The sequence below is a fragment of the Charadrius vociferus genome, unplaced genomic scaffold (genome assembly GCF_000708025.1).
Source record: "Charadrius vociferus isolate BGI_N301 unplaced genomic scaffold, ASM70802v2 scaffold260, whole genome shotgun sequence".
Lineage (NCBI taxonomy): Eukaryota > Metazoa > Chordata > Aves > Charadriiformes > Charadriidae > Charadrius > Charadrius vociferus.
In genome coordinates this window covers 1,776,824-1,790,563 of record NW_009646410.1, presented here as the reverse complement: position 1 = coordinate 1,790,563, position 13,740 = coordinate 1,776,824, and the positions used below count along the sequence as shown (strand labels likewise).

The following is a 13,740-nucleotide window of genomic DNA, read 5'->3' as shown; positions in this document are numbered from 1 at the left end:
TTTCATTTGTAAAAAGTCAAACTGAACATCAGATTGATTCTCTGGCTAAAATAATTTGCTTTTGCTGTCAGAAATTAAGGATAGCCACTAGTTGAGTAGTATATCCATTAATTCAATGGGAAATACGCAAGTCACTAAAAGGACCGTTCAGAATATGTGATTTCTTGGGAAGTCCTGGCCACGAAAAGGATTAACGAACACTGTAAAGAATCTCAGACTTAGTCTAATTCACAACCATACCAGCCAATTTTTTGAGGAATATGTACAAACTGGAGGTTTGAGGAAGTAGCCATTAAAACTGTATGCTGCATAATCCCTTCTGTGAGAAAAAGCTGTCTGTCCACTAGCACATATGCCTACAGAAGACTGTATTGCCTTCGTTTTTCCATTTTATTTTCTTGGTCTAGCAATTTATAAAGAGGATTGTAACTAGCTGTGTAACAGCAGATAATAATGGTTTTCTATGGATTTTTTTTTTTCCTCCATTCTCATTCTTGCAGGCTTCAACTTATATTGAATTATTTTTCTAGGTAATAACTACAAAGACAGTGTAATGCAACATGAAGAAAATAATTTCGTATCATTTTCATTATTGCCACTAATGAATCTGTCATCTTTAAGTACGTGGAAAGCGCAGCTGGACAGATTTACTATTATTTTTCAGTCAACTCATTTAGTGAATTCGTTGCCTAGAAATTCATGGGCATAATCACCCCTCAAAAATATGTGGTGCAAGAGCCTCTTGAAATAGGAAAAGTTTTTGTGGAAGGAAAAAGCATGCATATCAATAAATATCGATCAATTTAGAAGTAAACACATTAAATTGTTGATACGGAATAGGGAAAAAATCTCCCTTCTGTGATGAAACTTTTCCTCTTTGTTCTTCAAACAGTGCTTACACAATAGTATGTGAATTTTCTTGTTAACAGATTTATGATACTTCTGTGTTTCTTGTATTGTGGCAACCTTACTTTTTATCTACGTGTATATTTTCCCTTTTATTGCAGTTTTCCGTAACAGTCCCGTATCATACACTGAGAGGCAATTATAAATCACTCGTGCAATAATCTAAAAGTCATTTGAAAGAGGAATTAACAGCAGTAAAATACAGAACATAAAGCGCATTAACATATTTAATAGGATCAAAGTGATCAAAGCTGCTTAGCTCTCACAAGAGGTGTATTTTGCTTTCCAAATTTCGGGCTTGAAAATGGACAGTTTCTTAATTCTGACTACTCTTAGAAGGACCATATGCACATCTCTAGTGTGTGTGTAGTGAGAAGTTAATGAAAGGACTTGCGTACAAATATATTGGTCTAGCCAGAGGAACTGTGCATTAAGAAGAAAAGCGTTGATACGCAGAACTAATAGATTATCACCCTTACTAATTGTTAGCTACGTTTGTTCTTGCAGGTATTACATACCTAATGCGAACACTCTTCTTCCAAATTACACTTAGCAATGTGGATAACTCAAATAAGCTGCGGTGAAATCATTGGACTTTATAAGCTCATTCCTTCCAGAAGTCTTCATCTCTTACTGAAATCAGTAGAAGATGAAGGTGCTTAGACACTTTCAAGACTGGGGTTGCGTTTTGGGCAGTGAATGTTAGCCCCCTGATGAGTGTGGCCCTGCAATACTCAGCTGTGACTCAGTGGGAGCTCTCTATCCCTGCTTAGATGAGATCCAGCTGTTCCCATAGCTCCCCATGCTGTCCCCACTATTCTGCAATCTCTGCAGAACATCCAACACTGCATACTACTGCAAAGAAAGCTTTTGAGCTGTTGTTGCTCCAGCTAGAATTTGAGAATTGTTGGTTTAAGCAGTTGTAAAAGTTGCCCAAAGTAAAAAATTGTCCTGTGTGTTTCATTCATGTTCTGTAGATGAACAAAAGCTAAGTATATTTGAGAGGTTATTTTCTTCCCTTTATGATAGCTTTTCAAATAATAATAATTTAAAAAATCCTGTAATTTTCCATATTTTTGCTATTTTTAGCTTTATTTAAGTTTTAAAATATCCATGCTTGTTCTTACCACTCTGTTCCTAACAATTCAGGTGTTTCAATAGTGGAGCTCTTTCCCCACAGGAAAGACACTGGATGTGCTTAATTTACATGATCTGTTCTGGGTCATTTGTGTGGGGCATTGTAGAGATCAAGGATCTACGTGGACAGGAAGCTTCAAGTATGAATGATTAATCTTAACATTAAATGATACTTTCTATATTATCCAGAGGTTCATTCATCTTGTTGGTTGCAAATGGGCAATGTCCAGATAACTGTCTTGTCCCTTAGACCAAAGCTCAGAGAGTGGAAGTTTCTGATGTTAATGTTTTGCATCTTCGTTGTCTTTTTAGCCATAACACAGTACCAATGTACTATTTTTGTTGTTCTTATGCATGAAGTTTGCAGTTGATGTATGAAAATGTTTAAAATTCACAGGTTATGCAAAACTCCCTTTTAAATGGTTTGACTACCTCAGGGAAACTGACTCAATAGCAGCACCTGTAAAGCTCTTCAATAAGGTAATAAACATTGTATATTTAAACTGTAATTAGTATTTTCTTCCAAATTTCTGACTGCATAGTCCATGGGATTGACGCATTTCATTAAATACAACTTTGAAAAACTCAACAACTGGCACTTTTAGAAATAAGAATTTGAGTATCTTAAGCTTGAATATTTCTGAAACATTAAATAATTACAGAGGTGCATGAAACTTCATAAATGATACTTGGTATTTTCCTACGTTAAGTTGACTGAAATACTCGTTTCAACACTGTGCTTAAACCATCTTAATTAACATGCTTGTTTACTGACATTTGCCTTGTTTGTGTTTGCTTTTCCAGGAAGTTCCAAACCATGGGTTTCATGTAGGAATGAAACTGGAGGCTGTTGATCTGATGGAACCTCGCCTGGTATGTGTGGCCACAGTAACTCGCATTATCCATCGTCTTTTGAGGATACACTTTGATGGGTGGGAAGATGAATATGATCAGTGGGTGGATTGCGAGTCCCCAGACCTCTATCCAGTGGGATGGTGTCAGCTAACTGGATATCAACTACAGCCTCCAGCACCACAATGTAAGTTCCTGTTTTGCACATAATGAAATGGTTGCTTACTGACCTGTGTTCGTGGGTGATGATTTTCCAAACTTCATCCTTTTCAAGTCGGGTCACCAGGCATAACAAAAATAGCACAAATTCTTGCTAATGCTTAGAAGTGTACAGTACCAATATCCTCCACCTTGAATTTTAAAGTACTTCTGGGCATTTCTGTGGCTACTTACTAGTTTTTAAATGCTGGAAGATGCTCATTTGATCCAGGGAAAAAGCCTGTTACTTACTCATCAGTTCTCGATAATATCACTGAGAATTTATATTGCTTTAAGATTGCAAATATATGTGCTTTACATACCAAAATTGATGGAATTCAGCATGTGCATAGCTATTCATGTGCAGAAGTATTTATGTGAGAAGGCTGTATTTTATTTAGCGCGTTCAGATTTGTCCTGTCAGGTCAAGTTACATGCTAATAATTGATAACTGTATTTCGAGAACTGTTAGTTGTTTAATGGGAGGGTTAGAGTAGTTGCTGATAGTTTAATGGGAGGCACTTCTCACAATAAAGGAATTCGGCTTTCGTTCAGTCACTTGAGAAATTCTATAACTGTGTAGCAGGTTTGACACATTCTGAAGTGTTTTTTCAAAATGCTGAACTTCAATTTTGAATTCTTTTTTTATTTGCAGCATCAAGAGATAGCCAGTCAAGTTCATCAAAACAGAAGAAAAAAGCTAAATCGCAACAGTACAAAGGACATAAGAAAAGTGGGTGACAAAGCAGTGTTTTCACTTTTCCTGTTTAAAAAGTTTGTGGTCTCTCCCTAAGTGTCTATTCTATTTGGAAATGTTTGTGTGTAACAGGTGTTATGCTTAAAGGTGCAGTATGCCATAAAGGAACTTTTTCATTGAGAATAACCATTTTTTTATAACTTGCAGCAGGGTTTATGTTGCTAATAATCTATATGAATTGTAGGTTGACAACTGTTACAATAGTTTTGGTATTTGGACATCATTTTAGTTAAATAATACATAGGCTATGTAGGTATACTGCCTTACACACAACACTCAGGTATCAATTAACACAGCGTTAATTCTGCTCTTTGTGACACAGGTGTAGGAATAAGAACCAAGTTACTTGGACCAGAAAGAACAAGATGTAGAAAATCTAAATTACCATCTAGCTGGTTCCTTTTTAAAACAAAGTGACTTATTTGCCAGTTTTTTAGATGAGACATCTGTGGGAAGCTGTATGTAAATAAAACTTATTGTTTCTGAAAGCAATAACATAAATAGCATTGCTGTATGCGACAATTCTTGTCACTGTAAAACATAGTAAGGACATTTTTAAGAAACTGAAGTATTCGACCTCTTTCCATAGTAATTGTTTCCCTTGGGATCAAATTATCTTCAAAATTCTCAACCAATTTGAATTTGCACAAATGCATGTTTTGCATTCCTCCATATTTTTATTTCCATGACTTGGTTTAAACTGAGGATCTGTTTTGTATGAGTAAAATAAAGAGAGTAGAGGTGGCCAATTGTAAGAGGACCTTGTGCCTTCTCCCGTCATTTTTCTCTGGAAATCAGATCCTTCTGTATTGTGTCCTCTAAGCAGTATTGTAGTTTCATATGGCAGTTTTATTCCAAAGATTCTCAAGCCATTTTTCTACTAAATTGTCAATTTTGAAAGGCAGCTACCTCTTGAGTCAAGAGCAGCAGCATAACAGCAATTGTACAAGAGATGTATGTGCAAGAGATGTAGTAAATGAGAACGCAGGGTAAGCCTATAGTCTGGTTAAGTGATACACAATTTTTAATGACGTTTAACTCAAGTTTTTATAGTATCTTTTTTTGTTATTATTTTAAAAGAACAAATTACAACTGGGAGGGAGTTTTTTGCTGCCACATAATAATGAAGTGTTGATAAAGTAGATGGTCTAGTTCCAGACAGCTTAACTATGTATATTATGTTTGGAGCATCAAATCATTATGCTGATTCATTCTCTCGGTGTTTTCTTGGAAACAGAGGAGAGTTGGAAAGAAGGTGCAGTATTTTACACTGCAGACATATGGGCAGATCAGCTACAGAAAAGGGTCTATAATCTGCATCTTTGTTGAGATATTTTCTCACAGGACAGCCTACCAGACAATCAAATTAACAGTTTTGTTGATGCTGAAAGTTATTTTACCTGCAAGTCAGCAAACTTCACAAACAATAATCTTTAACAGTCCTTAATGTGACATTAGGAGAGATTTTATGATGTTAAATACTCTTCTAAGTGAGAACATTAGGCCTTTCTTACCGTTAGAATCTGTATCATCTCGACTTACTTAGAACTGCTTCCAGAAAGTTTTGTTGCTCTGAGACTTGAGTTCATCCAAGTATAAAATTAAAATTTTTAGCCATGTTCCCTGAAAGATAGGAGAACAGTTTTTTCCCATCCCTTAAAAACTCTCTTTGAAATATAGAGGCTGTAGAAATCCAAACTATGCTGTTCTATATATGTGAGATGTCGCTGCCTTGTAGCTGTTCTCAGTAAAGTGTGTTTCCTGATGATGAATCCTTGCGTGGTCTTTGTAACTTCTGGACAGCATCGATCATGTTGATGACTTCAATATTGCTGCCAGTGCTATGATTGAAGGCTTCCAAAAGATGATGTGGATTTCGAAGGACTATCATGTGCCTTTGGCCACTGGCCCTAGTTAAAGGAACAGGTACGGGTGAAGGATTTCATAAAAATAAAGCTTTGAACATGGTGAGGGAAAAGAAATGTAGATGAGTCTGACACACATTGTAAAGTCTGATTAAATGGATCAATTACTAGGTTGAATTACGCAAGGTGAACTAAATGCTCCTAAGACAACTTTTGCATAAAGCCTAGAGCAGCAGTCTGTAGACAGATTCTGATCTATTTTAAAGTAATTCAATTTCAGTGAGAATAGTTAGAGTGTGACACAAACACTGGAAAGGAATTTCCCCTTTTCTAGTGCCATAGGAAGGAGTTTTGTTCTAGTGGAATTTGTTCTTCATTTCTCACTAACCTGAGGTAAATGTGGGCTGTGGAAGCAAGGAAGAACTTCTGATGGATTTCTTTTCTGCACTGTTTACTCAATACTAAGAAATCTCCTCAATCATTAAATGGAGATGAGGGAACAAGGTCATGTTTATTCATCATAGGTCATGGCAACAGAAGTGCTGAGTCACAAGAAATAACACTAAAAATGGCTTTGGTAGCCTGCTATTGTTCAGCACTTTCAAATAAAAATAGTCTTATTTTGAAAAGGATTTCAGTTGTAAAACAGTATAATGCAGTAGTAATGCTGTAGTTAGTTATGCGTAAAGTAACCACAGCTGATTAACAAGAAGCTCTGTATATGTCTTAAACTAGGTTATTTTTAGCACAGAGAGGTGTTACTTCCATGTATTTTTCTCATACTCGCAACGCACTCCAGAATGGCTTTGAGTCATTCTGCTGTGTATAACGATGCAGATTTCGAATGCAGTATTTTACCTCCTTACTGAGTCCACGAGAAGTGAGTAGCGTGTGTTCAGTGTGAAGCAGAACTGATGACGTGGTGAACGCTGCTGTGATGGGATCATGGTAAAAGAGAAGCAAGTCAGACTCCTGTTCTACTGTGCCGCTACAGAAGGTGGTTTACCCAGCTGAGTTAACACTTAACACTGAATGGGGACAATACAACAAGCATTGCATGCAGCCATAATGTTTTACTTCTCAAAAACGAAAGAATACAAGAGAAGATTTTAAGAGGTCATGGTTAGGAGAATTTCTTAATCCATAAAACCAAGTAAATTTGGAGCTGAGAATACAGCTGTTCTTTTCCCCAACCACTACCTTTCTTTAAAATCTACAACAGGCAACATAATGTTAATTTCCCCCTATGTCATTGTGACTTACAAGTAGTTATAAGCACACATTTAGTAATGAAGATAGAAAAATTAAGTGTCAGGCTGTTACCCCTTTCATGTAGAGGCTGATCATAATACAGATGCTTCTAGGACTTCTTTTAAGCATAATTTGTTACTGTTAACTGTTGGGAATGCCCAAACTTTGTTTTGGTGTGATTACTGATACACAGACCATGAAATAGTTTTCTTAAAGCTGTTACGATGTCTTTGGCTTTGTTTAAATAAGGAGACTGTCCAAAGGGGAGCAAACATTACCTAGCATCCTACCTGGCCTAGCCTTCGGTGCAGCTAGTATTTTTTCCTGGATTTATTATGTTGCTATGCAAGCAGCTGATGTTGACAGTGAAGCCATTCGCTAGCATTTGGATTGTAAAGATACGCTTATTTTACCCTTGTTAGTTTTCTAGCTGTAATGTGTTCTGAGTGCATGTAAAATACCAGGTGGACTGTTTGAATTACGCCTGGGGCTTTCTGCTTTGTTCTCAGCCAGCAGCGTGTCTGTCAGTGCCGCTTGCCTTTGATTCAAAGGAAGGAAGATCACCTTGCCTGTAGTTCATATGTTTGCTGGACAGTTACTGTGTTATTTGTTAATTTCTAATGGCAAGCATAAGTTTTATGAGTGCTTTTGGGAATGACTTCCAGTTGTGTTTCCAACAGTGCGTGTTTCAAGCGGGTAGGATTTTGTGCTGTGTGCCTACTGGTCGGAAAGCTTCGCAGGGGGATACTTGAAGGGTAACTTACCAGTTTGCCTAGACAGCTCATTAATAATGCAGGGTACGCTATCTGCTCGTATTGTCTGCTTTCTACTAGGTGTATATATTGGAATAAGGTTATTGAAACGGTAATGTGACCTCAACATTTTAAAAGCCAGGATTCTCGAGACAACATTTGGCCTAATTCTGGTGTCTCTGAAAGGCTCATCCGGAAATCTTCTTGTGAGAAGAATATTTAAGCATGGTGATATTGTAAGCGTATGCATAATCTAGTTACCTTTTCTCTTCAGGGCTAGGCTTTTGTTTGTTGTGTCTCTATCTGACACTGCTGAGAATACTTAAGCATTAGCAACCGTAGTTTTGATACAGCTGAAAGCAGTGGAGATGTATTATAGCGCTTGCATCCCTGGTATTGTGGAGAAGTTTCCTCGGGTGCAGAATTGGAGCATCTTAGTGATAGCAGAACATGTTAATAATTTGCATGGGAAATGTTTTCATAACATTTTTTCACAAATGTAATGTTTAATAATTTGAAGGCATTTTTTAAGATATTTTTCCTAAACACTGAAATGCGCATTGATGTTTATAAGGCGCTGTGAAAATGGGAAGCAACATTCTAAAGTAATTAAGAGTATGTATTTTTAAACTTGGAGGTGATAAACTTTGTCTGGACTGGATTAGTTCCCCAGAGCCATACTTTTCTATCTCTTTGGCATACGCACTGACAGAGTTGCAGTTTCAAGCTGAGACATATGTTTTAAGTCTCCAACCAGAGGATTGTGTATTGGCTGTGCCGTGTGGCTGCAGCAGAAGCAATTTTATGGCATTTGTATTTGATTGATAAAGTATGAAATAACTGGATCATGTTTTTAAGCAACGCAATTAAAGTCCTGCCAGCCAGTCTGTGTAGAATTCACTAACTAAAGTGTGGTTGAGAACACTATTCCCAATAATAACGGAACGGTGCCATTGTACGGGCCCCTGTTTTCCACCAGCAGTGAATATGAAGCAGAGCTGTTTCTCAGTGAACAGTCTGAGTTACCTGATGCACTTTAACCCAAGCGTTTATTTTAGTTTGACTTGATGTTTAGAGAGGAAGATACCAGTTGGGAAGAAACCTGTCAGTTTGTCCAGCCCACCCATGACAGGTGAGGTGCAGAGGAGCTTCTCTGGTGATGACGAGTTGACTCCTCCTCCATATCGAACCCTTCCAGCACAGACAGCCCCGGAGGCCTTCCAGCCTCCCAGGACTAGCCGAGAGCTCAGTCCCAGCCTCAAAACAGGTAACTGGCCACGTCAGTCTCGGTTACTGCAGAGGGAAATGCCAGCCAGGGTGGGGAGCTAAGCATGGTCTAGCATGTAACATGCTGACTCATCAAATCTCTTTCTTTTTTCTTTTTTTTTTTCCTTTTCTTTAAATTTTTGTTGAGTTTATTTTTTTCTGTTGGAGAGCTTTTCATTCTCACTGATGCACCACGTCACTGAATTAATCACCAAAAAGGATTGCAACTGTTTTAGAAGCTCATAGGAGGCTGTGTTGTAGGTTGCTGAGAGACAAGGGCACAGAGGAGCGCTGCAGAGTTGTAAAATACAAAAATGCACTCTGTAAAACCAAATGGTTATGCAGATTTGTGAATATTTGATGTAAGCAGGAAGTTAGTGTGGGGGTTTTTTTGCGGAGAAAGTAACGGTGCACAGTAAATAAGGAGTGATTTTTGCCTTTGTCAGAAAAAGGAAGTTATCTGGGAAAAGATCTTCAGAATGTAAGCATTAATTCAGATTTTGTGCATTACTAATACAAAAAATACATTTGAAAAGAGTTTGTCCTTTTAGAATTTGATCTTTGCCCTGTTTTTGCTGTAAAACCTGGGTTTGGTTTAAGTATTGACAGTATAGTTGTGCATCTGTATGAGTGAGCAAGGAAAAACTCTTAAAAATTCATTTATCAGTAACACTGAGCAAGTAGATTAAAAAGTTGAGCTTCTTTAAGGACAGTTTATGTAATGTAATCAATCTTCAGTTATAGAAGTTGACTGCAAGGATCTGGTAGTTTTTTCTCTTCCCTTTTCTTAATATGTATGGCTGTATAATGTAGCAGGTAAACAAATTATGTCTATCAAATATATTGTAGCAATATGATCTGTCAGACAAAGGGGATTATGCCGTCCCTGTGGGACGGTTGCCAGGTTGATAGATTTAGCTTCAGATTTGATCGATTTACATTCCCTTAAATTTTCTTTAATCTAAGTAGGCTGCTATATTGGCACTTTTCATTGACTGTGGAATACATCCCAGGTGGTTTCTCTTGTCTGTGTGTTATGCATTAGTGGAATGGGACGCAGTAGTCTACTTGCTGCCTTTAGACCTCGAGGACAAATCTTGACTCTTCTGCACACTTCTCAAGAACGCCTTTACTTTCACTTCAGCTTGCTACTCGCGTGTACATGCCTGTCTTTTAACAGAGTCTTTGATGCAAAAGATAAACCTTGCTTAGGCGAGAGTGTTCTGCAGTGTTTAATTTCTGCACAGCTTTTCTTCTTCTCTTACTGCAAATCTACACCTAAAGTGTGTTTATGTAGCGCACAGACACGCACAGTCTGAGTTTTCTGTGTCCTTAAATCTCTGAGTTCCTATGAAACATCTGTGTTCTTTGGTTTCTGAACACTCAGTGCTTTCTATTATCATTTTGGGGGAGCTTTTCAAAGTTCTGGATTTTGGAGAAGCTAGACAAAATTAGCTTTATTTGTGATGTAGCCTTGTCATTCTCCAAAGCTGTTTAAATTCAAATTAGAAACCTCTGGGGAAGAGGAGGGCATAAATCTGATAGCATATAATAAGTTAAAACCACATTTGAGATCAGTTGGACTTAATAATTGCACGCGTACTCCTCAGCATCGTACACTGCCTCACATGTTAGTAGCTGTAGCTGGGATGCAGGCACATTGCATGAGATGCTTATGTGGCTCTGAATGGAGGTGGTGTAAGGTTAGTAATGAGACAGGCATCTGCTCTAAGACTTCTTGACTGTTTGTAAGCCCGGGAGAAGGTTTCGGTACTTCTTCATCTCTTGTAGTATGAGGTGATGTTGCTCTCTAGCAGAGTCACGCTGCTTCTTTAGCATAGACGAGTGCTTTGCATCTTGGTGTCGTGTGAAATGGTCATTTAAGCACTGAAATGCAACTGTTGGACAGCTTCACTTTTAAAAAGAGCGAGTAGCCAGCCTGTCAGAGGAGACGGCTGTTCCCAGAGACTCGCTCTACTTCTGCACGTATTCTGGGCTGTATTGCTCCATTCTGTATTGGTGTTTGGGGGACTGGAATGACATTGCACCAGACACAGCCTTTCTTTGTCTCCAGGCAAATCGCTGAGGCTATTTAAAAAGGGCATCTGCATCCCTTTTACTACTGCAATGATCAGTCAGATGACTTCCATTGGCTTTTTTATTGGTGGGTTTGTTTTTTTTTCCAAGTAACTTTTGTTGTATAGCTGTAGCTAAGCTTTCTTATGGAGGATTGTAGGTAAAAGCTATATAATAGGGACAAATGAAGTAAAGTATCATTAAATATCTAAATGTAAGGATTTAGGTTCAAATTAGCCAGAGGCAAACCAAATTACGGAAACTGTTATTACTTTTGTACCTGCAGAAGCATTTTACAAATACTGGGGATAGAGAAGAAAGAGAACGTGCCTGGTGGATTTCAGATTGTATCCTTGACCTCTGTGTAGCTTTTGCTTAAGGTATTAGCAGCATATCCAAATAACCAAGTATGTGTCTTATCATGTAGACAGCACTCTTTTTGTCCTCCGCAGATCAAGATTCTTGATCAGGGTTGGACGTAATGCAGGGGAAAGTATTTGGGAAAAAAATAATAACCCACGGATTGGGGGGTATGTAAGTGGGAGGAGATATCTATTAAAGAAATGAGGAGGGCTTGCATTATGCTGCAACTTTTTGACATTTTTAATATCTTAATTTTCAAGTTTTACTTTTATTTAGCACAAGAGTTTGTTTCAACGTGGAAGATGACATAGAACAATGATAAAAGAATAACCAAATGGCTTGTAAGTTATTGCAGGGCTACTAGTAGCAATAGGTTATGGTGGTTATTTTTGCTTTCACTGCATATTTCTGCATTTCAAGATCTGCACATAAACTTTGTATTCAGTATTTACAAGCTTTAATACTTTTCTCATTCATTTGGTCATAGAGAACCATTTATTTTTGTATAATCGACCCTTTAATGTGGGTACTGCACCTTTAATGGAAGTCTTGACATGTTTTGTTTGCAGTGTTCTTTTCATTGTGCTCATATTTTGATAATTATCACTACTCATTAATGAAACTGGAAAAGTAATTGTGACATTATTGTTACTCATAACATCTTTTTTTATGTCAGATCTCATTTCTGTTTTCTTTTTACAAAAGAAAGAAGAGAGAAGATTAAAACTACAAAAAAGATGTCTTGTTTGAATGAAACTTATCTTCTGGGATCTTAAAATTTTAATGATATATTGAGAGATCTTTGTCCATGTTTTTACTTGTCTCATATAGACTGTTTACAGTAATTGGGCTAAGTAATGTGATTTGGAGATTGTAAAAGGCCAACAATTAATCTTATTTTTACTTGTGTAAAGACTAAATAGGAAGTAAACAGTAAACAAGAGTAAACAGTAAAATAAGTATTCTTCTGAGCAACAGTCATTATTCCTATTAACATGTTTAGTTACCTTCTCAAAACAGTGTTTTAAAGTACTAAATTCTTGAGAAAACCCTGTAGAGAATATATTATTGCAAGTAATTTGGTCAAATAGGTTAATATTAGAGCATAACTTAAGGTTCAATCTACAGTCAAAAAGCATCTGCTTTCTGTGGGATACTGAGTGTTAAAAGAAGAATCGCGAAAATGCAGAATGTAAGAAAATAGGAAATCTGGGGTCTGTTCCCGATTTAAATAATACTAAGTAAATTTAAGGAAAAGTTGTAGTTACTTGGAATTTCATAGATCTTTAATGTTCGTCTTTTATTTGTAGTGACTTCATTGCAGCTGAAGGAGGAGTTGCTGGATGGAGAAGAGTATAGCTTCCTTCAAGGAGCATCTGATCAGGAAAGCAACGGATCTGCCAGTTACTACATCAAACAAGAACCATAAGGCAGCTCAGAAAAGTGAGGGGCGGACTATTGGTGATAGGAAAAGAGCCTTTCTCCAAGACTGACTGATTTTTGCTCCCACTGCGATGGTACAGTTCAGGTGACTGTACCTGGGGCACTTTGCTAACTGTAGATGAGTTAGACTCAGTTCAGAATTTTTTGGAAGGGCGGGGAAACTATTTTAGTGAAAAAGATTTTTCAATTTATTAAAAACAAAAATGGACACTTTTGTGTTGTATTTGAAGCTTTTGAAAGAATTTTTGTAATATTTTCCAGTTCAGATTTATTGTGCATTGTTAACAAGAACTGAAATTCTAATTTTTTGGTAAGATTAAAGTTTAATTAGCATGATTGTGGGAAGCGGTTGGAGGAAGATATAGTTGCAAATACAAACGAACTGTCATAACAAATGAACCTTTTTGGTACAAGTTGGGAGACTTCTAGACTCTTGTGAACTGCACTGGTCACGCCTCTGTTTTTTCTTATTATGAAAAGAAGGCATTTAAGCCCTAATTTAGAGGCATAAATTATGTGTGGAAGATAGTCCTCTAAAGCTCTACTCAGTGAGTAGCCCCAGTTGCAATGGAGCCGTCACCTGAGGAAGATTTTAACTTTCCAAGATGTTTTTATTTAGTTTAAAATACTTTTTTTTTAATACAAGATTTTTTTTTTTTTAAAAAAAAGGTTCCTTAGGGTCTAATTCAGCACCCATTAATATCAGTAGCCTTGTCTCCATTGACTGCAGCAGGCATTGGATTGGGACTATAAAGCTCTTGTCTGTACATGAATGTCTGTGGTCGTGGAACGCTTCAGCAAATGTTTACAGAGCCCTATGCCAAACTGGAACTTCAGAAAATTCCCTCATTTAGAAGATTAGTTTTAGCTATGA

General features: G+C 37.2%; 1 protein-coding gene across 1 annotated transcript in view; it reads left to right on the top strand.

Moving 5' to 3' along the window:
• MBTD1 (mbt domain containing 1) overlaps positions 1-13,043 on the top strand; it is a 30,167-nt gene extending 17,124 nt beyond the window's left edge. The window contains exons 13-16 of the mRNA XM_009879786.1: positions 2,441-2,523; positions 2,848-3,082; positions 3,749-3,826; positions 12,734-13,043. Of these exons, the coding sequence (XP_009878088.1) occupies positions 2,441-2,523; positions 2,848-3,082; positions 3,749-3,826; positions 12,734-12,852 (515 nt within the window). The 3' untranslated portion in view covers positions 12,853-13,043. The remainder of the gene's footprint in view (positions 1-2,440; positions 2,524-2,847; positions 3,083-3,748; positions 3,827-12,733) is intronic.
• Positions 13,044-13,740: the final 697 nt, after the last annotated feature.